The 23,541-nt window shown below is 42.1% G+C and overlaps 1 protein-coding gene across 5 annotated transcripts in view; it reads right to left on the minus strand.

The window, feature by feature from the left end:
- NQO2 (N-ribosyldihydronicotinamide:quinone reductase 2) overlaps positions 1-8,827 on the minus strand; it is a 29,490-nt gene extending 20,663 nt beyond the window's left edge. Inside the window, exons 1-4 of one of the 5 annotated variants that reach the window (XM_016166689.2) lie at positions 8,402-8,618; positions 5,553-5,644; positions 4,650-4,788; positions 2,915-3,079 (exon numbers count right to left, since the gene is read on the minus strand). In XM_016166689.2, the coding sequence (XP_016022175.2) occupies positions 2,915-3,079; positions 4,650-4,656 (172 nt within the window). In that variant the 5' untranslated portion in view covers positions 4,657-4,788; positions 5,553-5,644; positions 8,402-8,618. Of the gene's footprint in view, positions 1-2,914; positions 3,080-4,649; positions 4,789-5,552; positions 5,645-8,401; positions 8,622-8,806 lie in introns of those variants that run through there. The other 4 variants (XM_016166690.2, XM_036237499.1, XM_016166688.2 and 1 more) reach the window with 4 other exon arrangements.
- Between the last annotated feature and the right edge of the window lie 14,714 nt (positions 8,828-23,541).

Consider the following 23,541-nt stretch of genomic DNA (forward strand, 5'->3'; position numbering starts at 1 on the left):
GTTTTTTTTGAAAGCACAAACTGCTACTCTGACTACAAAACTCCCTCATAAGAATATAAATCTTAATTGTCTTCTCCACAAATGTTAATCAGACCAACCTTTACCCATCTGAGCAGATAAACTTTACAACTAGTGAGTTTTATATTATCATACCCATCTTGTGCTAGTAATTTAAAAACGAAGGCTAAGAGGTCTCTGTTTGCATCCGTCTGTATGTTCACATGTGTTGTGTGGTATTTTCTATTTCTGGGATGGTATTACTCATTTGTAAGAGTTCTACTTAATTGGTTTAAGCAAGCACTTATTAAAAATTCTCAAAAATATGATAGAAACTAACCCAATGCTTTTCAGGATCACGTGACCTGGGGAAAAATATTTGATGCTAAAGCTGGTTTGAGTTTAGTTTGGTTAAATAGACATGTCTTTAGACATATTATTAGCATTAAATACAATTTCATTCTATCTGGCTTTATTAGTTAAGGAAATTCATGTTATCTATGATTACTTGGGGCATAGGACTAACTTTGGGAACCCACCTGCATTACAGACTCCTGAAATGAGACGTAAGTGTTTAACCCAACTGAACTGAGACTGGTTTAATGAAATCTGGAACAATGTATCAATCCAATTTCTAGAATGTAAAATTTCTCAGAAAGTTTCAAAGGCAAGCTTGAAGGGATTTTGAACACGCCTCCTAAAGATGTGCCACTTCGGCATGTGATTTACTTTGAGCTGAAGGCAACTGAGGCTCTGAGGGCCCATGAGAAACTTTTACCTCTCCCATAAAGAATTTTAATTAGGGGCCTTGCCCTCACTAAAATTAACTTTTTTATGACCTTTCTATGGGGCAGGGCAAACTTCTAATTACTAAACATCTGCTCTTCTGATCTTTCTGTGAATGACCTTCTTCCCCTGTGAAACCCCAAGGCTTTTTACATCCTTAGCTCAGAATGTCGTGTATACCTCATTTTCCCTTTCCATCTATGAACCTCTCAGGTATGTGGGATTCTTATATGTACATCTGTAATTAAATTTGGTTATTTTCTCTTGTTGATCATGTCTCATATTTATTTGATAATTAAACAAGCCAGAAGAACCTAGGATAGAGGAAAGTTTATTCCTCCCCTTCAATAATAGAGCTCATTTATAATGAGAGAAATGTAAATTAGATCTGTACCAGGAGACCATTTTTTTACCTATCAGATTGGCAAGTATCAAAAAATTAGTAACCCCGTTGGTGACAGTGAGGAAATGAGAACTTGCAAATATTGCTGGTAAGAGTGTAAACTGGTACAACACTTATGGAAAGCAATTTGATATTATCTATGAAAATTAAAAATGCAAATACCCTCACACCAGCAATTTCACTTCTAGATATACTAGCATATGTAGGAAAATACATTTGGCTATGATTAGTCAAGGCAGCACTGTTTATAATAGCAAAAGATGAGAAATGACCTAAAATTCTCTTAGTAGGGGGCTACTTAAACATGATCTCCATACAATGGAATAGTTTGTACTAGTTAAAAAGAAAGTGATGTGAAAAACAATGTGTATAATATGCTACCATTTTTTTTAAGTGGCGGGAAAATGGAGAATATACTTGTAATTGCTTTATTTAGCACAGACAATCTCTGGAAGGATGAAAAGGAAACAGGTAACACTGGTTACCTCGGAGGTAAGAGAAACTGGGGGATGAGAAACAAACTTGCACTGTGGAATTCTCGATTTGAGAACTGTACATTATGTGCAATGATAAGCTTTTTTATTCAAACCTTTCTTTTAATTAAAAAAAAACACAAAGAAAGCAAGAAAAGAAAACAAATAATCCAATTTAAAAATGAGCAGAGGACCTGAACAGACATTTTTCCAAAGAAAACATACAGATGGCCAATAGGAACATAAAAAGATGTTCAACATAACTAATCATCAGGGAAATGCAAATCAAAACCACAGTGAAGTATAACCTAACACCTGTTAGAATGGCTATTATCAAAAAGACAAGAAACAACAAGTGCTTGTGAGGATGTGGTGAAAAAGGAAACCCTTACACACTGTTGGTGGGAACATAAATTAGTAGAACTACTATGGAAAACACTATAGTTTCCTCGAAAAACTAAAAATAGAACTAGCATATAATCCAGCGATTCCACTTCTGGGTATTTATCCAAAGGGAAAAAACAAACAAACACTACTTTGAAAAGATACAGGCATCCTCATGTTCATTACAGCATTATTCACTATAGCCAAAGCATGGAAACAATCTAAATGTCCATCAGTGGATGAGTCAATAAAGAAAATGTGGTGTGTGTATGTGTGTATTTATATCGGCCATAAAAAAGAACAAAACCTTGCCATTTGCAACAACATGGTTGGACCTTGAGGGCATTATGCTAAGTGAAATAAATCACATAGAAAAAGATAAATACTGTATGATATTACTTATATGTGGAATCTAAAAAAAAAAAAGAACAAACAAAACAAGGAATAATTGAGTTCATGGATATAGAGAATTGGTGGTTGACAGAGGAGAGGGTGAAGAATGGGCATCGCAGTTGAACAGGGTCAAAAGGTACAAATTTCCAGTTACAAAATGAATGAGTCATGGAGATGTATGTACAGCAAGCATGATGACTATAGTAAATAATTCTGTATTTCATATCTGAAAGTACCTAGGAGAGTGTATGTTAAAAGTTCTCATCACGAGGAAAAAAATTTGTAAGATTGTGAGGTCATAAATGCTAACTGGACTTATTGTGATCATTATTTTGCAATGCATACAAATATCGAATCCTTACATTATAAACCCGAAACTAATGTTATGTCAATTATACCTTAGTAAAAAAAAAAAAAAAATGCACACACACAAAGAAGGAGGTTTTAAAAAACACAGTACTTATGTCTCATGACTCACCAGTGATATCTTTCCTTGTGGCTCTCGGCTCAAAATTCATGGCATATAGATCAGAAACGGTGACGGTGCAGCCCTGCTTGCTCAGTTCATCCACAGCCACTTTCTTCAAGGATCCATTAAAAGACCTGGGTTCTTGATGTGCATAGACAATGAGCACTTTCTTGCCTAAATCCAGAGGAAAAATGATTTCTCTTAAAGAGCAATTCCTCTTTGCCAAAATTCAATGAGGGCTAAGATGGAAATAACATACATTGGAGCATCATAGCAGTTGAAGCTAAGAAACACCAACCTTTTTAATGAGTGATAGTTTTAAATCCAGTTATATCATAGCTCATTGCCTGAGTTTAGTAATACACAAACATACAATGGGTCAAATCATCATTCCTCAAAGGTAACACATCTATGTTCTTTAAAAGTCCAATTTATTTTGGTTATCGTCTATGAGAAGTTGTAGCCCTGTTCCTGAATATCAACATAAAAAAGTACCGTAACTAATCTTTTGTGCTAACCTACATTGGCAGGCGTCCACTACTGACATACAGTTCTGCTTCTTTTCCTCCAACCCTATCAAAATTTCTAACTTAAGATATGAAAAGTTGGACCCTTAGTCCCACAGGAGCGTCAGGGCCACAAGGAGCCCTGCTTTTGGTGGTGAAGATGGATGATAAGAAGTCTAAAAACAGTCAAGTCTTAGGAGTCCTGGCTGTGTCATTATTACGAATCGCCTCAGAAGCAGTAGTTCCCTTGTTCAAAAGAGTCTGTGAAATTATGTACTGATTTCTTCTGGGATATAGCTGAGGTGATTTGCTTAAATTTTCCTGGGTAATGTCCAAGACTAAAATGTTTAAACTCTTGATTTAAAATTTTCAATTTAGGCTCTTAAGGAGAAAATACAAAGGTTAGTTTGAAGTAAACAATTTCGTGGCATTCACTTGAGTATAAAGGTTGAATTCCATGAGTTAGATTAATGATTAACATTTTTTATTTTACCTTCTCGGACTTTTTGTTATAAATGAACTTGGGGGCTTAATAGAAAAATGGACACAAATGAAATACCTATACTAATGGTTCTTAACTAAGGACAATGTTGCCTCCCAGGAAGGATTTCATAGTATCTAAAGACATTTTTGGTTATCACAACTGGGAAGGGGAGCACTACTGACATCTGGTAGATAGAGCCCCAAGGACACTGTTAAACATCCTACAATGCACAGTCCTATGACAGAGAATTATCTGGCCCAAAATATCAATAGTGCTAAGGTAGAGAAACCCTAACGTACAATAATGTGTAAAATAAGGTAGATTTTTATGTTCTGAAATGAAAGGATTTTCATGTTACATTGTTGAGAGAAAAAAAGATGTTGCCAAATGGGTTGTGTGTTATGAGCAGTGGCAAGTAAAGATGGAGTCATGCTAAACTTTTAACCATGAATACTCCTGGGGCTCAATCACTCAACAATGATATATTGAGTATCAATTATGTCCTGGGGATCATTCCAGAGACCAGATAAGCATGGCCCTTCCTTTTGAGGAACTGGTATTTTTGGTAGGGTTGAAACTGACAATAACAAGTAAGAAACTATGAAACAAGGTAATTCTAGGCAGCGATCCACATTATAAACAAAGTAAGTTTTCTATACTTCAGTATTGTATGGATTTTTTATAACAACATATACAATTTCTAATTAAAAACTTAATTAAAAAAAAGTTTAACTCCCCCATAGTCAATAGTCACCTGCCATGTTCTAGCAAGATGAATTTTTTTTCTTGAATTCTGTCAAGAGGAAGGTCTGCTGTTAATCCTGCACACAGAAGGTCTCGGTGTGGTGACCCAGGCTTCAGATGTGGTCACTCTCTTCACTGACCTCAATGATCTATAAGAGAAAAACAAACATTTGAGGGTGGTGGGGAGACAAGGTGGCGAGGGTGATGTACTGACTCAAGGCCTCACCACCACTTCGTGAAGGACATGCAAATGTCTCAGAAAGAAAGGCTTTTCAAGAGAGACAAGGAACCCTCTGGAGACTTAGGCCTCACAGGACAAATTATAGGGTGTCAAAACCAATACTTTTTTTTTTTTTTTTGAGAGGACTCAGAACCTTCTGTGAGGGCAGCCACAGGGAAAAGGTTTTTGAAAAGGAGGTATCTGATAGGAAGCAGGAGTCGTGTCTCTCTGTCCTACCTGCCCCTCTCGCGTTTTCTCTCCACATAATCAATGTAGCTGAATAGAACAAGGTATTAGAAAGAAACTCATAGCTATCATGTCTACAATAGTCTACAAAGTACCAGAATGGCTGAGGCGAGCAAGAGGACAATACATACAATGGCTGGCACATAATAAGGCTCTGGGAAAACGTTAGTTCTCCCTCAACAGCCTCACAGGCATGAGGGAGGCTGAATCCTCACTAACTGGCTTTATTCTGGGGGACGACAAGGGCCTCCAACAAACCTGCTCCCTCTGCCAGACAAAACAGCTCAGAGCCTATGACTCAGATGATGACCAAATGACAATTTTAATATAAGTGCTTCTTTACAGGATAACTACAACAAAATAAAGAGACAGAAAATGGGATTATCCTCAGCCACAACTGAAATCTGGAGCAGAGCCCAAATTAGCACCTTCCAGGGTACTCCATACCTTTACTGTCCAGAGCTAAAGGGCTGAGATATGAAGAATACTGCCAAGAAGTGAAGGTGCAGGGGAATGGAATCTACCCCAGGCTGGGTGTCCTGGGGACAGAAAGGAAAAGAGGCTTAAATAATTGTGGCTGGAGCTGAGCTGGGAGAAGGCAGGGCACTTGAGGTGGAGAGGGAGCAAACAGCTTTGATTAGTCAGAGGATGGGAACTTCAAATGCTCTCATATCTCAAAGGTGATTTCAAATCCTTTCCCATTCCCTTAAATTGACTACTGATTAAACAGGAACCCGCTTCTTTGGCTACCCAATATCCCCTCTCTTGTTCTTTAACAGTCCCTGAATTTATTCAGATGTCAATGTTCCCAACTAAAGACTACAGTGCAGTTAGAGGTCCAATGACATATAAGCAGACACCAGCAGGTGGGACACCTAGAAAATATCCTTAAAGGGTCTGATTCATAGGGGTTGATGGGGAGAGGTAGCGGGGGGTGGGGGGAGGGCGGAAGAGAAAGAGGTACCATTTTGACCCTTAACACAGGTCGGTGGAATGATAGTTAGGGTTCAGTGAATCATCTTGTTATTCTGGGGGTAAGGCTATGGTAGAGCAAAAATATGAAAGAAATCTGGATTCCTGATGCTTTCTTGGAGCTGTGAGAAGGTTTTGGATTACCAGAGGCCTTACAGCATCCCTGGCCTAATTTTTCCTTGCCATATAGCTTAACAATAGATTGTTTATGGTGGCTTGACCCAGAGCTTGGAAAGTCCCCTGCCATAGAAAGTTGTCCTGAAACTTACGATTAATGCCCTTGTGCTTACTGATCACAATCCTTCTGGTCTAACATTCTTTCTAGACTACTCACATCTTTGTTCCTGGGTTGCTAACGCCACCAGACCACCACATTGCCAGAGGAACGGCTCCGTGAAGCACAACAGACACCCTGGAACCATCGTGTAGCCCCCGGAATAATGTCCGGATCTTCTTTTAAATACCCTAAACCAAACTGAGTAGGTAAGGCAGTTTTTGAAGGTATTAACCTGCTGCCTTCTCAGATCACTGGTGCTCTGACAATAAATGCTTATTTTAAACATCCCAACTCCTGTGTCAGTCTATTGGCTGAGCGATGCAGGCAGCACGAGTCCCAGTCTCAGTTGCCCTCAAGTTTCAAGATCAAACTCTAAATTGTGTTTAAGCTGTTGGAGTTGACTCTCTATTATCAGCAGTGAGTGACACACAATTCTTAACCAATCTAGGCATTCAGTCAGTTGGGTCCCCAGCTTGTAGGAAGACTCAGCCTCTGGCCAGGTGTTGCACTAAGTGCTGCAGCTACAGTGGTGAACAGGACAGGCGAGAATGGGACTTTATACTGGAGGGGCAAAGACAGACAAAACAAGCAGGCAAACAAAGTAACCACAGAATTCTAGATAAAGTACTAATAATAATGTTAATAGTGATAAGAAAATAAAGTACTTTCGCAGACAAAACAGCAGGAATGTGTTTGTCATTTTAGTATAGAATGGTCCATAAGGGTATCTCTGAGCAGGGATAGATGAGGACATGGACCTAGGCATGCAAAGATCTGGGAGAACAGCATGTATGAGGCAAGAGATAAGAACTGGTCTGAAGTTTTCAAGAAAATCTGTTTGACTGGCCTGTAATTAAAAAGAGTGGTGGGTGATGCAGACAAAAGTGGGTGAAGTCTGTAGGACTGGGACAAAGAGTTTATTCTAAGTCTAACAGGACAGCCATTGGAGCATCTTAAGCTCTATGTGTTTTGTCTCTATTGTTTTGCTTGTCCCAGTTTGCATATTTACACTGCATGCCAGGACAGTGAGAGATTGGCGTTTGTGACTCTGCACCATGTACAATTCTCCTGGTTGTACAGAATCAGAAACTGAGGTTCAAGAAGTAAGCTACTTGTCCAAAATAAAAGATTCAAACCAGGCTTTTTTCACTGTTGTCCAGTGCTCTTCATTTCCCCATCATTCACCTTCCTTAGCACCCCACTCCACAGCAGTAATCTTTTCTCCCTTGTTAGAAATTATGCACTTATACAGGTTAACAGGAAAAAGAACCATGCGGGCTCTGAAACTTTTGATGTACACTATTTTACCTTAATCAGCATCCAGAAGCTATTTTATGTTTTCACTTTGCCTCTTTTCCAAAGAAACGGGCAGACAGGCTCTGTGCCTGTCATTTTAACTAGATAGCATTTCACTCTGTAGCCACACCACTGTCTGCAAGCCCATTTGTGACCATTTCTCTATTCCTGGCACTTAAATTATTTCCATTTCTTTTTTTTCCAGAACAGTCAATAGCACTGCCAGAAGCATTTATTATTTAATACACATTCCTTTTTCATGTAGATTTTGGCTGATATTTTCAGAGAGAGTAAAGGTTAAAGAAACTAATTTTTTAAGGTTCTGTTAATAGACTGCCACAACATGCCTGACAAAGGCCCAGTGTGTGGTGAATAACCTTTACACCCCTTTACAAACTAATCTTGGGCTGCCGTGTTTCCTTATTTGTAAATTTCCTAGTTTTCTCATGAGTAAATTTCCTGATTTGTTTCATTTGTAATACGGTTGAGGGTAAATTAAATGGGACAATTCTGTTAAACACTTATACCCGGTCCGAGCATGAGGTAAGTTTCAGGAAGCGGTGAATACAATCTTAATTTCAAAATGGTCAAATGGCCCACGGTAGAAGAACCACGGGATCACTTGCTTCCATTCTGCCTGGCAAGTGAAAATAGGCAGAGACTTCTCCCGCCCTGCAGCCCCCGCGAGAGAAAAGCATTGTGGGAACTGTACCTCCCAAACCCTGGACACCCGGCAAGTGGAGACGCTCACCTTCCGCCAGGGACATCCCAGGAAAGGCGCGGCAGGACACGTACCGGCGCCTCGGGAAAGGAAACTCTGGACGTCTGCGCCAGGTTCCGGCTGCAGGCGACCGCGCACTCGCAGCACCACGCAGGCGCCACGCTACAGCTGCCAGCGCCGCGAGGGCCACAGGGATGCCAGGGATGTGAGTTGCGCAGGGCACTGGCCCTGGGCCGCTTGGCCGCAAGGCACGGAGCTCCTCCCCCGGGTACCCCTGTGACTCCGCCCCCGACCCCCTCCAAGGCGACACGCTCCTTCCTCGGACGCGCCCTCTGACCCCGCTCCTGGCCCCGCCCCTGCCCTGTGCTCCTCCGGCCCAGTCCCACTCCCTGCGCCCCAACGCGGTCCCGCCTTGGCCCTTCCTACCGCACCCACGTGTGACGAGCTGGGCTCACGGAGCGCTTCCGCCTGCTGAGTGCAGGGAGGCGGAGACCGCGGGATGCAGACTCCAGAGATCGAGGCTCGGCGGGTGGGCGGGTCGTGGAGGGGCGGTACCTGTCGAGCGCGGCCCCGGGCGCAGACGCGAGGAAGGGTCGCCTCGGAACCGTCCGCCTCGCGGCGGTGCCCGTCGAAGCGCCCTCCCCCACCCCGCCCCGCCCCGCCCCACCCCGCAGCTCCGGCACCTTCCCTCATCTCCCCGGCCCCTCTCCCCAGGCGGGAGCGATGCTGCGGTGGGCCTTGGGTCCCGCCACTACGCCGCACTGGCTAGCCCGTTGGTGGCCGGGCCCGGCTTTCAGGCACTCCGAGCCTCGTTATCTTTCAGACCAGTTCACCTCGACGCAAGCCCTGGTCTGTCTTCTCTCCTTTTTTCGGGGAACCCCATGCCTTGCGCTCCATGACTCATCCCCGTGCGCTGCCCTCTTACTCCCCCTGTCACTTGCTTTGATGTTCCGGAACATCTCCCCTTCGCCTTACTCCCGCCTTGGTTCCCAGCAGCCTTCCCAACCGTGGTCGCATGTTCTGATCCCTCCAGCTCTGGCTGGGAAGCTTTGGGTGGGGTGAGGCGGGGACCCTCCCAGGGCGGGGACCCTCCCAAGCCACAAAGTAACACCAGGGTGGGGACCCTCCCAAGCCACAAAGTAACACCAGCCTCCACTCTCCTTCCGCCCTCCCCTGTTTCTCCACAGCCTGGTAACTGTAGGCTCTTCTGCGCAGGAGTTTAGCATCTGACTTAGATTCTTCCCCATCCATCCCTCAGATATCAACCCTCTGCACCTCTGCAGGCTTTAGTGTTCTCAGATATCCTACACTTATTAATTCGAAGGATCCTCACTGCCCGTCAACCATGGACACCCACTCTTGCCCCACATGGGCTAATCACCCCAAACTGCTTAACTACTCAGCTCCTTTTTTAAAAAAGTTAAATTTGTTTGGGTGACATTGGTTAGCAACATTACATAATTTCTTACATTTCAAGTGTACAATTCTATAAAAACGTAATCTGTATATTGCATTGTGTTTTCACCAACGAAAGTCTAGTCTCCTATCAGTATATATTTGACTCCCTTTACCCTTGTGAGCCTCCCCCTCTGGTAACCACCATACTGTTGTCTCTGTCTATGAGTTTGTTTGTTTCTTTTGTTTGTTCATTTGTTGCTTTCTGTTTTATTTCCCACTTGCGATTAAAATCATGTGGTTCTTGTCCTTTTCCTTCTGACTTATTTTGCTTAGCATGATATTCTCAAGATCCATCCATGTTGTCGTAAATGGCAGTAATTCATCTTTTCTTATATGGCTGAGTAATATTCATATATATATATCACAGCTTCTTTAGCCCACCATCCATTGAGGGACACTTAGGTTGTTTCCAGGTCTTGGCTATTATAATTAATGCTGCAATGAACATAGGGGTACATATATCTTTATGAATAAATGTTGTTAAAATTTTTGGATTTTAGCAGAAGAGGGATTGCTGGGTCACATGGGAGCTCTACTCTTAATTTTTTGAGGAACCTTCATAATGACTGTACCAGTTACATTCTCACCAGCAGTTCTTTTTTCTCTATGTCCTCTGCAACACTTGTTATTTCTTGTCTTATTGATAATAGCCATTAACAAGTGTAAGGTGGTATCTCCTTGTGGCTTCGATTTGCATTTCCCTAATAGCTAGTGAAGTTGACCATCTTTTCATATGTCTGTTGGCCATTTGTATGTCTTCTTGGGAAAAGTGTCTGTTCAGGTCATCTGCTCATTTTAAATTGGACTGTTAGTTTTTTGTTGTTGTAGCATGAGACCTTTATATATTTTGGAGGTATTGTTTGCAGATATCTTCCTCCATTCAGTTCATTGCCTTTTTCTTTTGTCGATTTTTTTTCTATGCAGAAACTTTTTAGCTTGATGAAGTCTCATTCATTTATTTTTGCTTTTACTTCTCTTGTTTTTGAGGTCAAGTTCACAAAAACCTTTCTGAGACTAAGGTCCATAAGTTTAGTACCTATGTTTTCTTGTGTGTATTTTATTGTTTCAGGTCTAATATTTAAGTTTTTTAATCATTTTGAGTTAATTTTTGCACATGGGGTCAGAGATCAAGCTAGTTTCATTCTTTTGCATGTAGCTTTCCAATTTTCCCAACACTATTCATTGTAGAGGCTTTCCTTTCTCCATTGTATGTTTTTAGCTCCTTTGTCTAAAATTAGTTGCCCATATACATTTCCAGATTCTCAATTTTGTTCCATTGGTCTGTATGTCTTTTTTTTTTTTTTTTTTTTTTTTGCCGTACCATACCGTTTTGATTATTGTATCAGCTCCTTCTTTAAAACTCTTTTGTTTGTTGTTAATGACTCTCCTGATTCTTCTAAATCTTTTATGGCCTCTCTGGCTTCTCTATGTCTTTTTCTCCATTCACCCTATGTATTGGCATTCCTGGGGGGTCCCATGCTCTCCTTGGCAAACCTCCCAAACTCCTGACTTCAGCTACATGTATTTGCTGATGACTCCCACAGCAACATTGGTACCCAGACCTGAGCCTTCCAGGGATCTTCACCCTTACCAAGGCAAATTCAAATTTGCCTTCCTGTTTCCCTAATCTTGCTTATTGTCAGCCATTCATCCAATGGTCCAAGTCAGTAATCTGAGAGTTATGCTAGATTCCTCCTTCCTTGCCTACCCATCCAACAATCCTCTGGTCCTGTCCTGTGTCCTTCTTAAGCAGCTCTTCCTTCCATACCCTCCAGCCCCACTGCCACTGCCCTAGTTCATCATGTGGCGTCTTTCATTAGAAGTCCTACAGCATTGGTACTTCTGTTTTGTTCTCATCCCACTTGTCTGCAATCCTGCAGAGCAATCTCCCAATACATAACTCTGTTGATGTGCCCACATAGCTAAGAATTCTTCAGAGACTCTGTAGCCTATAAAATAAAGTGAAAGTTGATTGGCATCATATACAAGGCCCTTCATAGATGTCCAGTTGTTAATACAATAGACCCAATGAAGGTTCCAGAATTGAAAATCTACCTCCATAAGTGGAGGGCAGGGAAAGACAGAAGGAGGATTGGGAACTCCAGTCTGGTAATTTATAGAGTTTATTAATGGAAACATACATATGAAGTGCATCTTAGGTGTTTACAAGATGAAGTGGATTCCCTGTTGCTTGTCAGGAGCCCAAGAATTATATAGGGTAAAGGAGGAGGCAGATAGTTACAGGTACTATCTACACAGGTACAATGTGAATACCACACCTGATGAAATTACTTTACAGGTTTGATGAGGTCAGGATAAAAGCCTGTCCCAGGAGCAAACATAAAGTGGGAGGCAGGGAAAGAGTGATGGTTTATGTCAGAACAAGCAATATTTATAATCGGACAGTCTTGAAGGGTGATTTGTGGGAAGCAGTCTCCATTCAGGCTCAGGTCCAGCTCACAGGTCTGGCAGCACTTGCCTCATGGAGCAATTTCTCTTTCATACCCAACTAAACCGCTTCATGTTAGGTGATATAGAAATCGCAAGTTATTTGTTTCCTCAAACATGCATACTTTCGCAAGTTTCCCTGTCTCTAAGTATGGAATACCCTCCTCTGGGTTTCCCGCTTAGCTCATCTTCATTCTTTAGATCTCAGCTCAAGTGTTATGGATTCTGTGACACCTTTCTTGTTGCTGCTTTTACTTTTTCTTGCCCCATACATTTTGTGTCATTATAGCACACATTACATTATATTTGCATATCTGTGTAAGGAAAAACCTCAGTTTTTTCTGAAGTTTTCCTGATGGATAAGGCTGAAAATTCCAAATTTCTAACCATGGCTCAGTTGATCTGGTGACCACCCCCCATCCAGGAGCCCACCCAGAGTCGCCTCAATCAAACAAAAGAAAATGTTATAGCCCAGGAAATTACAAGTGTTTCAAGAGCCCTGTGTCGGGAGCAGAGGACAGGGACCAACTTATATTTTTTCCTATTTTCTCACAATTTCTATATGGTATCTTGGGACTATGTCTTCTATCGTCATATCGCCAGACCTTAGTGAAACGTCTGCCTTTATAGTAGGTGCTCAATAAAAGTTTGTGAATGAATGAGATAATCATACCACCAGTTTATGTGTCACTGTTATTTCATGAATGGTAAGTAGTCAATATAATAAAGTTATTAAAGCTGATGAGAAAGCATGGATTTATCCAAGAATCAGATTGTAAATGAACCAAAAGACTTTGCCCATCATATTGCTTAGATAACTCATGGGATAAGAAATTCACACAGCCTTATGAAGATCTTACATTGGCTTTGGAAGTGATGATGGCCTTGTGAAAGAGAGAAAGTAAGTGTGTTACAGATTAGGTTTAGGGTTGGGGACAGGAAGGCAGCAGTAGTGACCAGATGATAGAGCACCTCCCTTAGCTCTTGCTGCTTTGTACCTGGGGTTCAGTGAACAGTTATCTTCCTGATAAGACAGAAGTTCAGTACCTCAGGCTGGATGGGAATCTAGAAAGTACTGGAACTGCTGCCTTTGTTTTAAGAAAATGAAATATTCTGACCACCCTTCCCCAAGCAGGAATAATGAAAATGCATATTTCATGTCCTTTTTTGCTTTCATTCTATGATACCCAAACCTGAATTTCCAAATTAAACCTCTTGCCCTTTCTGCAAAATCCAGTGTGCTTTCAAGAGCACTAAACTTGGCCAAAAAGGCAGCCTTCTGAGTCTCTGAGGTCACTGCTCTTTAATGCAAGTACAAGTGTCACACCCTGTCTCCCAGAGCACCCCCAGTACCAGGGCAGCAGGGTCTGGAGGGGCTTGTTGCACCGTGGCACAAGCCACAGACTGGCTGAAATTTGCCTCATAACTGTTGAGCCCTGCTTTCAATGGTTTTTGTTTGTTCACGTGCTTTTTCAGTTTTTAGAGCTTCATTGTCACAGGGCCCTGGTCAGGACTGCTCTGGTGAAGCATACTAAGTCTCTCTAACTTGGCATTCGAGGGAGCAGTTTCCTTGAGCTTGTCATGTAAATTCATCTAGTTCCCTTCAGCAACGAACTGGGACCTCAGAGTAAGGCTTCCAGGAGTCAGCTGCATCCCATCAGTTATTTGTCATTTAGCTATATCTTAAAAATCTTGTGATCAGAAATTGTCTGTTTTTTACTATATTTACCTCTTTTATTATATTTATTTTATTTATGTATATTTATTTTTAGCTATTATTTATTATTTTATTTTTATTTATTATTAATTATCTATTTCTTAAAATCTTAAAATCAGAAATATTAAAAAATCACCAGAGTAACAAGATTCTCTTAATTTAACTGCACTATTTCCTTTACAAAGGCTGCTCTGTTATCTGAGCCAATGGTAATTTGTAGGCCAAATCGTGGAATAATTTCTTAGAGGAGCAGTCTGGCGACTTCTCGAGCCTTCTCAGTCCAGGTGGGGTAAGCCTCTACCCAACTGGTATAGGTGCATACAAAGACCAAGAGATACTTGAGGCCTTGCGATGGAGACATTTCGGTGAAGTCTACTTTGAGTTCCTCAAAGGGGGTGCCACTGACACTTTGGACCCCTGTTGGAGCCATGGTTCTTGCCTGGGGTTGTTGTGGGCACAGACTTTGCACCATTCACATATCGCTCAGATGCTAGAGAGCTGGGGTACCTAGAAGTACCAGCCTAGAGTGGTTTCTAGGGCAGTGGCACCAAGGTGAGTCCTTTGGTGAAACTGCTTGACAAAAGCTGGAGCTAGGGTCCCAGGGACTGTTATTCGCCTGCCCTTGAATCCATCATCCACCAGGAAGGAGGCTCCCCTTTTTAGTCTTAGACCAGTGAGGTGACTGGGTTCAGGGTCCACATTACTTTGAGGTGGATATGCAAATTTTCAAGCATTTCTTAGTATCTGACCATCTGGGCATTGGTTAGCCAATACTGTCCCCTGTACTCCAGTAATGTTATTACTGAATGTAGTACTCGAACTGTCAGTTTTGCCCCAGAGTCTGTTTGTCAGCCTCTGACACAAGGAGGGCCATGGCCACGGGTGCTCACAAGCAGGGTGGCCAGCCCTAGGCAACAGTCAAGCTGACAGTGCCAAGATCCTAGCAGCTGGGTTAAGAGCCCTACTGCAACATCTGTGCACTCCTGTATGTACAGAAAGAAGGATTTGTTAAGTCTGGGAGTCCTAGTCCTGGGGTATTAGTGAGTGCCCATTTGATTTCTTCAAAGGCTTTCTGTTGTGTAGATTCCCAGAGCAGCGGCTCCCATTCTCCCTTCTTTGTGGCTTCATGGATGGGTTTGACCAGGATGGAGAAATTATGCATCCAGATTCTGCAAAAGCCAGCTGCTCCAAGGAATTCATGAACTTGTCACCAGTGATAGGAATGGGAATTGAGCAGACAGACTTCCTTTCTGGGTCGAGTCAGCATTGTCCCTGCAACAAGTGGAAGTCGAGGTATTTGACTCTTTCTTGGCAGATTTGAGACTTCCTTTTAGAGACCTTGTAACCCTCTTCCTGGAGATATGTTCCTTCCATGCATTCCTCATAGGTCTTTCCTGTTAAGAGGCGGTCATCTACATACTGGAGTAATGTACAGCTGTGTTGATCTGCCGGGAAGGCCTTTAAATCTGAGGCTAGAGCTGTCCCAAAGACAGTCGGAGAGTTTTTGAACCCCTGGGGCAGTTGTGCCCATGTCAACTGGCCCTTGTCTCCACTTTTAGGGCTTTCCTTTTGAAAGGTAAAGATTGGCTGACTTCTGAATCTGCTGGCAACACTGGCTTCTCTTTTCTTAATTGACCTCGGGAGGGTGCCAAGGCTCGAGCTAGGAGGACCCTACAGTTCTCCTCTAGGCAGATTCTCAACCAAAGGGGTTGGACGAGAACTATTGCCTCCCAAGAATAGATATAAGGGAATTGGTCTGGGAAGCCATGTTGACCAGTAATAACTTGAGAGACCTTTGCAATGACTTCCCTATCATGAGCCCCCTCTGCTGGCCACCCAACGCCAGAAATGAGCCAGTCAATCTCATAAAGGGCATGGAGTTTCTGTGAGTGAGTTTAACCCCATAATCTCCTGAATAACCCCTTTTGAAATTCATAAGCATATAACCTAACAGTGTCTGTTTGCTCTGTTGTCCACCCATCTTTCCACCCATGGTCAGTGTCATACACACACTCAGAGATTTACTTTGCCCATCTCTGGCAGCTTCCCTCCTGGACATCTTTTAGGTGCCTCTTAGCAATTGGTGGGTCATTATAAATCCCTGACTCGGATCACTGGAGTACACTCCTCAGGGAGATCCAGTGACACCACCTTAAGCCGTATGAGGTTCCTCGTAGAACTGAAGATAGGGGCTCAACTCTCGCTTTGTAGTGAGACTATGTCTCAACCACATGCAAACACACACCAAACCTACTCCACCCTCTGCCCTATGTACTTGGGAGGTTATGGTTTCCTCGAACAAAAGTAGAGTACTCGGGTGACCTTGGAAGTTGATCAGACTCCCATTCTGTCCTGTAGTGGGCAGGCTGTTTCTGGGACCTGGGTCCTAACCACTCAGTTGGGTGGTACTTCTGGGCTGGTTCCTGTGTTTCAACAAGTTCTGCTGTGCTCTTGGAGCCGCCGCCTGGGTCCGCTGGAATAGTCGTCTTCCCTACAGACAATAGGTCCACCGGTGCACCAGGTGAAGTCTGTTCTCCCAGTGTCTCCAGGACAAGACCTTGAAGACAAAGGAGGTAAAAACTGCCATCTCCGAATCCTGGACAAGCTCTCTAAAGTGTTGCGGGATTCTCGAACAGAGAGACGGGACACTGAGGCTATAAGCAGGAAGCAGCGTTTATTGATTCAGCACCATCTCAGCAGATTCTTATTCAAAGGCTGAGCTCTGATTGTAACACAGAGGACAGTTTTATACCAACTTGTACTTCCGTATTCCTACACAACTATAGATATTTCATATAAGGAAGGAGAACATTAGGAGAACATTGATTGGCTATCAAACTATAAGGAAACTGGCTTAATCGTTTAAGCAGGTTTTTGGACTGCTGTGTTGGCCTGGGGCAGGGAGAGGGTCAGGCGGCCACAATTCTAAACAATGATTTTAAGTTTTAGTTTATTAGTAATCACTACATTAGTTATGATATCCGATTTTTGTCATCTTTGCAAAGAGTTCTTTGGAACACAATGTTGTTTTAGGCTCAGTCCAAAAGTTATTTTGCCCTGTTTTAACATTCCAAAGGTTTGAGACATAAGACATGCAAAGCAGTTCCTCTGGGATGGCAGGTCTGACTCCATTTATATATATTTTTTACGAAGCAAAGAAGGAAGAAAAAGAGAGAGGGAGAAAGAGAGAGGGTAAGAGAGAGGAAAAAGTAAAGAGAGAAAGAAATGAATAAGTGAATAATTTTACTCTTCTAGTTAAAATCCGGTAATGGTTTCCCATTGCCTCTCTGATTAAACCCAAACTCCTGAGAGTGGCATAAGGACTCTTTCCAGTCCAGCCCTAGTCTACCTATTCAACCCTACTCAACTTCACTGTGGGACACTCCCAAGCCCACACCCTCTACCCCACACTCAAAGTACACTCATGCTTTACCCACTGCAAGCCCTTTTAAACCCACACCTTTGCACATGCATTTACTCTGCCTAGGTCATTTATTCTTTACTCTCCATCTGGACAATCACTCCTCTCACAAGACATAGCTCAGCTGGCAGTACTGTGAATCCATTGTGAACCCCACAGAGTTGCACTTTCCATTCTCTCTTCTGATCATGCCATGTATGTGCTCCATTAGAGCTGTTGTAAAGACAATCTTTCCTGTCTATCTGAACTGCTAGAAAAGGAAAGACCATGTTTTATTTAGTTTTACTTCTCAACTTCCTTGTGGCCTGATATAGCATTCGGTGCAATAAATGTTTAATAAATAGTTTGGGTTTTCAGCTTTGCTACCTAGTGGGGATTTAAGCATAAATATGTTGTAAGAAGGGTTTACAAAATCCAAGTATCAATATGAAAAGTGGCTTATGGTGTTGAATGACCTCAAAGAGTTTGGAGGCTTTGCTAGAAATAAATGATAAACATTTATTTAAGGGCCTTAGGGTTTGCAAATTATAAACACAAATAGGCAATACCTAGAGCATTGTAAAGAAGAAAGAAAAGCTGAAGGTTCTTATAGCATAAAGTACAGACTTGAGAAAAATTGGTCCTGCATTCTTATGGATTGGTCTGAGATGATAATCCCTTAGATGACATGGAGTCTGGACAGTGAATGTCAGGTGGTCTAGCTAGAGATATGAACATTCTTTCCTTACTCCTTCAGGGGTAATCTGGAGGTTTGATGGATATTCAGAGATTAACACAGGACTGAAAAGTTCAAAAATGTAAGTTTCCAGGCTAGTTAAACAAGAATAGAACTGTTTCCTCATTCCTCAACCTAATTGATTTTAGTAATTTAGCAGTTTGACTGTAATGACTTCATTTTATTTCTTCACTCTATTCCTCAGTGGTTAAAAAAAAAAAAGTCACCTTTTCTCAGTTTAAAAAATGGCTCGATAGAAAATTAAATAAAGTAGAGCAGGAGAGCCCTGCCTGGTTGCATCACTCAGTCCTTTACCCTCATAAATTATTTTAATCGTGGGAGTGAACAAGGTAAATCTATGCTGGATTTTCTCAAAAATTCCAGTAAGGAGAGGGAAAAATCAAGGTTAGGTCTAGTTGAAGGGCCATGTATTTATCTCAAAGCAGGTCTATGCTCACATTTTAGGGAAGCAAAGCCAGTGGGATTAATGTGGGGTGGAGGCAAGAGAATTAAAAATGTTAATCAAGTCACATTAAGAGACTACACTGTGCTGATCAGCCCTGCAGCCAGGCCAGGAGGACACCTTCAGAATAAAGGAAGATTTCTGCTGGATTATTAATAACACATTCTCTACACCTGTGATGGGGAAACAGGAACCAAGTGTCATTCCCTATGGCTAAAACTATGGGGAACCTATGGATTAAAGGCTGGGAACTTCCAGCAGGCCTTTCACTCTAACATAGCCTTACCTTTTAATACAACAAACCCTTCTCCTTCCTCACCATATGTCCATATCAAAGGAAATGGGTTAACAAAGTCTTTTACACAACTCATAGGAACTAAAGAATGATATATACACTGAATTCCCTGAACACTTGGCCCCCTCTCTACTCACTGTCTTTCCGAGCCTCTCTTGGTCCCTCTCACTCTGCCTCTGAGAGAAGACCACATTTTGTCTGTGGAGTATTAACCCTTTTCTAATAAATTTTCCTTTTGACTCTAACTTTGGCATGTGTGTTGAATTTTTTCTTCACTCTCTGGCAAAGGACCCTTTTCTTCTCTCGGTACAGGGCTTAGCCTCCCCGGCACTTGGGGAAATTTGCCCTGTCCTGCACCAGGATGAACAATCTTCTTTAACCTGTGGTTTCTGTGAATCTGAAGGGAATGCTGGGGGGCAATCACCTGGAAAAATATGTTCCAGTGTTGACTCCTGAACCCCTGCTAAGATATTTGAGGAAAGAAGGCATGGTTTTTTGCCCCAGTCCCAGAAAGCATTGGAAGAAAGCCCGCTCTTTGCAATAAATGCAAGAGAAGGGAGTGTGGTGGGAGCACCGCTGGCCTGCTTTCAAAAATTGGGATGGTGCAAGGCTCAGAGCTTAGGGTCCTCCCCAAATTGTCCTTAAAGAGGGAATTTGGGAAAATCTGGTCCACCTCCCAGCTGTGCACACCTTCCGGAGGAAGGGAGTGTGTCTTTTATTCATCCAATGCTTGCAGTCTTATCAGTTCTCTGCTTCTCACATTTTGCCCACTTTGGGCAGTGGCTTATTTTAAATTGACCTCTTTGATGACTTATCATTGGCAGTGAGAGACAGGAGGGCAAGTTTCTGTTGTTGAGTTAGTCAGAAAGGTCAGCTGCTGCGTTGCAGGAAGCAACACCCGATGGAGGAATTCAGAGGCTCAGACAACTTTGTTTGGAGAAAAGAGAATTTATTGCTGGCAGAGGGTGTGGGACATTCAACAGACCCAAAGCACAATCTCCCCTTGGTTAGATTTCTTACAGCTTATATACCCTTGCAGTGCCCATGCAAGGGGCCTGTGATTTCTTTGTCTGAGATTTTACATGTCCCTCCTTACTCAGAGTAGGGAGGGGAGCTTCAGGTGGGGGGTGTGCAGGGGAGGAATTTCCAGACTCTTAGTCTTACAGGTCATTTGTTTTGTAGAGTCTGAGGCCTTGGTGTTATCAGCACTCGTTTTGGATTCTTGAACAGAGAGAAGGGACTCCTAGGCTTAGACAGGAAGCAGCATTGGTTGATGTCAGAGCTCTGCTCAGGGGCTTCCTTATCTAAGGGCTGAGCTCTGGCTGTAACACAACAAACAGTTCCACAGCCTTGACATTCCTACACAGCTACAGAGATAGGGAAGTGGCTGGAGAGTCCTTGAGGTGGGGGATGCAGCTGCGGAAAACATGTTAACTGAAGAGCAGAATGGGGGGGAGAGAAAGCAGTTTTAGCTGGCTGAGTTGGTTATCTCTGCGGGCCCTTTCCTTTGCCTTTTTTTTTTTTTTTTTTTTTAGATGCCTTTTAGATGCCTCCTCTCCTCTCTCAGCTGGAGCCTGATCAGTTTCACAAAAAATATCCACCCTAGGGTACCACTGATTGCATCAAGGAGGCTTGGGAGGCATATCTGCAACAAGGGACTTTTCCTAACACCACACATGCACAGTAAGGCTCAAGAGTGTCTCTAAGGTGACTGTTTCATAATTTAATAAAAATCACTCCCAGAGTGCAGATTTACCACACTAATGACACATGAGAAACATGAAGAAGCCTATAGTCACACTTTGCAGGTGCCAAGAAACCTCTGCCTTTACATGCCTACACATGGCCTTTACCCTGTCTAGCTTCCTTTAAAACCCTGCCTCAGCTTCTCTTGAGGAGCTACCTGAACCTTTTCTTTCTTAGTATTGGTTCCCTTGTCCACAAGCTTAATAAACCTTTTCCTCTTCCCTGAACCTTCTTGTGGTGATCTCTCTTGACTTTCATCCTAGGAGATTGCAAGAACCTAGGACACCGGTAACAGCATTCTGACCTTACCAGGGGTTGACCTTCCAGTAATATGCTCCATGTTCATGACTCATAGCATGTCTCTGCTGCCTGCCTGGTCTTTGTCTTTTAGAAGTGACCCATGACCAGAACAGGTTTCTCAAGTGAGTCTCTGGGAGTGGCTGATACCATTTCTTTGAAAGAACTGTTAGGATACTAGATATGAAGAGCTATTAAGGATTGTACTGTTGCTGTTATATGTCATTTGAATATAGGGGGAGACAAGAGATTTAAAAATGTTAAGTCAAGCTACATTCAGAGACTACATTCAGAGACTGCAGACAGGCCAGGAAGATACCTGCAGAACAAAGAAAGATTTCTCTTGGGATTGCTAACCCATTTCCCACACCTGTGAAAGAGTAAATGGAAAACAAGAGCCTTTAAGTGGCTGCCCTACACAAAGTAAAATCATTCATTCAAGATGCAGGGCTTGGTCTGGGAAATTTTCCCTATCCTGCATCAATTTGAATAACTTCTCTGTTATTTATAGAAAACGCTGCAATGTTTATCCTTGAGGACCAGATGTTTGTCTTTGATATGTCTTATAATGTTAGGTAGCTACTCAGACATGAACAATGGGGAGAACAAAGGAATAGGGGTCCAGCCTAGAGACATATGTCTTTTGGGATACTGATTATTTTAAGCGGGGTTTTTTTTAAGAAACAAGACTCAGAAAGAACTTTATACCTTCTCCCTTTACCTATTTAAAGGAATTCAGATAGAAAAACCTGCTTAAAGGAAGGGAAATATCACCTTAGGATCATAATATGAACTAAGTGTGGCAGATAGAGAGAAATCTACCAAAGCCTATTTATTGGGCTCCCTTTTGTGTCTCATCATTTTTGGGTGGCCCAGCAATAATTTGATTATCACACATTTGCTCTTTCTCCTCTGCCTGTGGATTGCCTGCTTGTCCTGTGAAGTCCTAGTCCCCTGTCTCTTTTCTTTGTCAAGAATGGTATATAAGCCTCAACTGCCCAGTATGTCCTAGGGACTCATGTACTTATGGGATCCCCGTATGTACATAATATGGAACTTTCTCCTATTGACCTCTTGTGCTAATTTGATTATTAGTTCAGTCAGAAGAATTTAGGAAAATTATTTTCTCTACTTCCACATTATCTATAAGGAAAATCAAATAGGTGCAAGTAGTTGACCGGGAACTTACTTATATCCTCTGTTGGAGAACAGGGGTTCTAGCTCCGGACCAATCTCAGTGTTTTGCACTATAGATGTGTAATAAATGTTCATTTAATTAGATTGGGTTAGTTAAGCAATAGACCTAATCATGAATATTTTAATCCATTAGCATAAGTTTTTTTTTTTCATTCATCAAAGGTTCCAATTGACTCTTTAGATACTTAGCCTTTCCTTGGTTCATTCACTGTGATCTGATATTTAAAATGTATGGCTAAATCAGGACAAGTCCATCTCTACCAAATCCATGAAATACTGCAAAACACATGGAAAACAATAGTATTACATAATATAAATATCACAGTGAAATGTTGCCAGTTATTGTCACTGTTGGGGCCAGAGTTCGGTGTTGCCTCAACGTCAGGGGAGGAGGGAGAGGCACAGACGTGTAGTTAGTATTTTTCCTCCTTTCTTCCTCAAATGACTGGCAATGAAGAATCACAGGTCATTGAGATTTAATAGTTTTATTAAAAACATATTTTAGAGAGATAAAGAATGCCTCAAGGAGGCACATAGATAAAGATGAAGTCTGTCCCAAGGAGGCACATGGTCCCAGCGATGAGAGCTGCAACAGAGCGCTGTAATAACAACCGCCACAACAAGAGGGCAAAATGAAGGTCCAGAAGGGCAAAGAGGGCCCAGAAGTGGGAATGTCTGCCTTATATTTTGGCCATGATGGGATGGTTTCAAAGGCATTCCTAGTGATTGCCAAGTGAGGTCATTTTGATTGACACCTGGCTGCTATATAACTGCCGAGTTCATATCAGAATTCTACTATGATTGGGGTGTTCTTTGGGTGGTCTCTAGGCTGGGCACCTAACTTAGTTCCTCATGTCGCTCATGTCTGACTAGCTACCTAACATTATGAGAACAGCCTTTCTCCATTTGTATTAGAGCTGAAATGTCAGCTGAACAGAGTGTACTTATTCAAGGTGATGTTTTAGTTGCTGTTCTCTGATCTGATCATGGGTGAGTTACTGCGCTGTGCTCTAATGTCAAAACCAACTTGTGTTAAACAAACTGAATATGGGTTGCAACATGCTTTTTGAATGTGTTGTTGTCAATTTATTATTTTCAACATTAGAAAGGGGGATTATTTTCAAAAGTAAAACATAGTGAAACTAAATATTTACCTGCAACAATCCCAAAATGAGCTGTGTTTAGTACCCATCATCAAACTCCTTGGTTAATCTTTATTTCCAATTTACTGATTTTAAATTCAGATAGCTTTATAAACACCTAAAAGGTTCTGTTTACTTTTATTTTTACGTGAATACTGAAGTCCTGTTAACCTAAGAATAAAAGGCCAAAGTGAGAGGTAACAGTGTTTGAAATTCAATAGAGTAGCTATTCCAGAAGCACTGATTCAGGCAGAAACTCAAACTGTTCTGA

Source organism: Rousettus aegyptiacus, unplaced genomic scaffold (genome assembly GCF_014176215.1).
Source record: "Rousettus aegyptiacus isolate mRouAeg1 unplaced genomic scaffold, mRouAeg1.p scaffold_m13_p_1, whole genome shotgun sequence".
Taxonomy (NCBI): domain Eukaryota; kingdom Metazoa; phylum Chordata; class Mammalia; order Chiroptera; family Pteropodidae; genus Rousettus; species Rousettus aegyptiacus.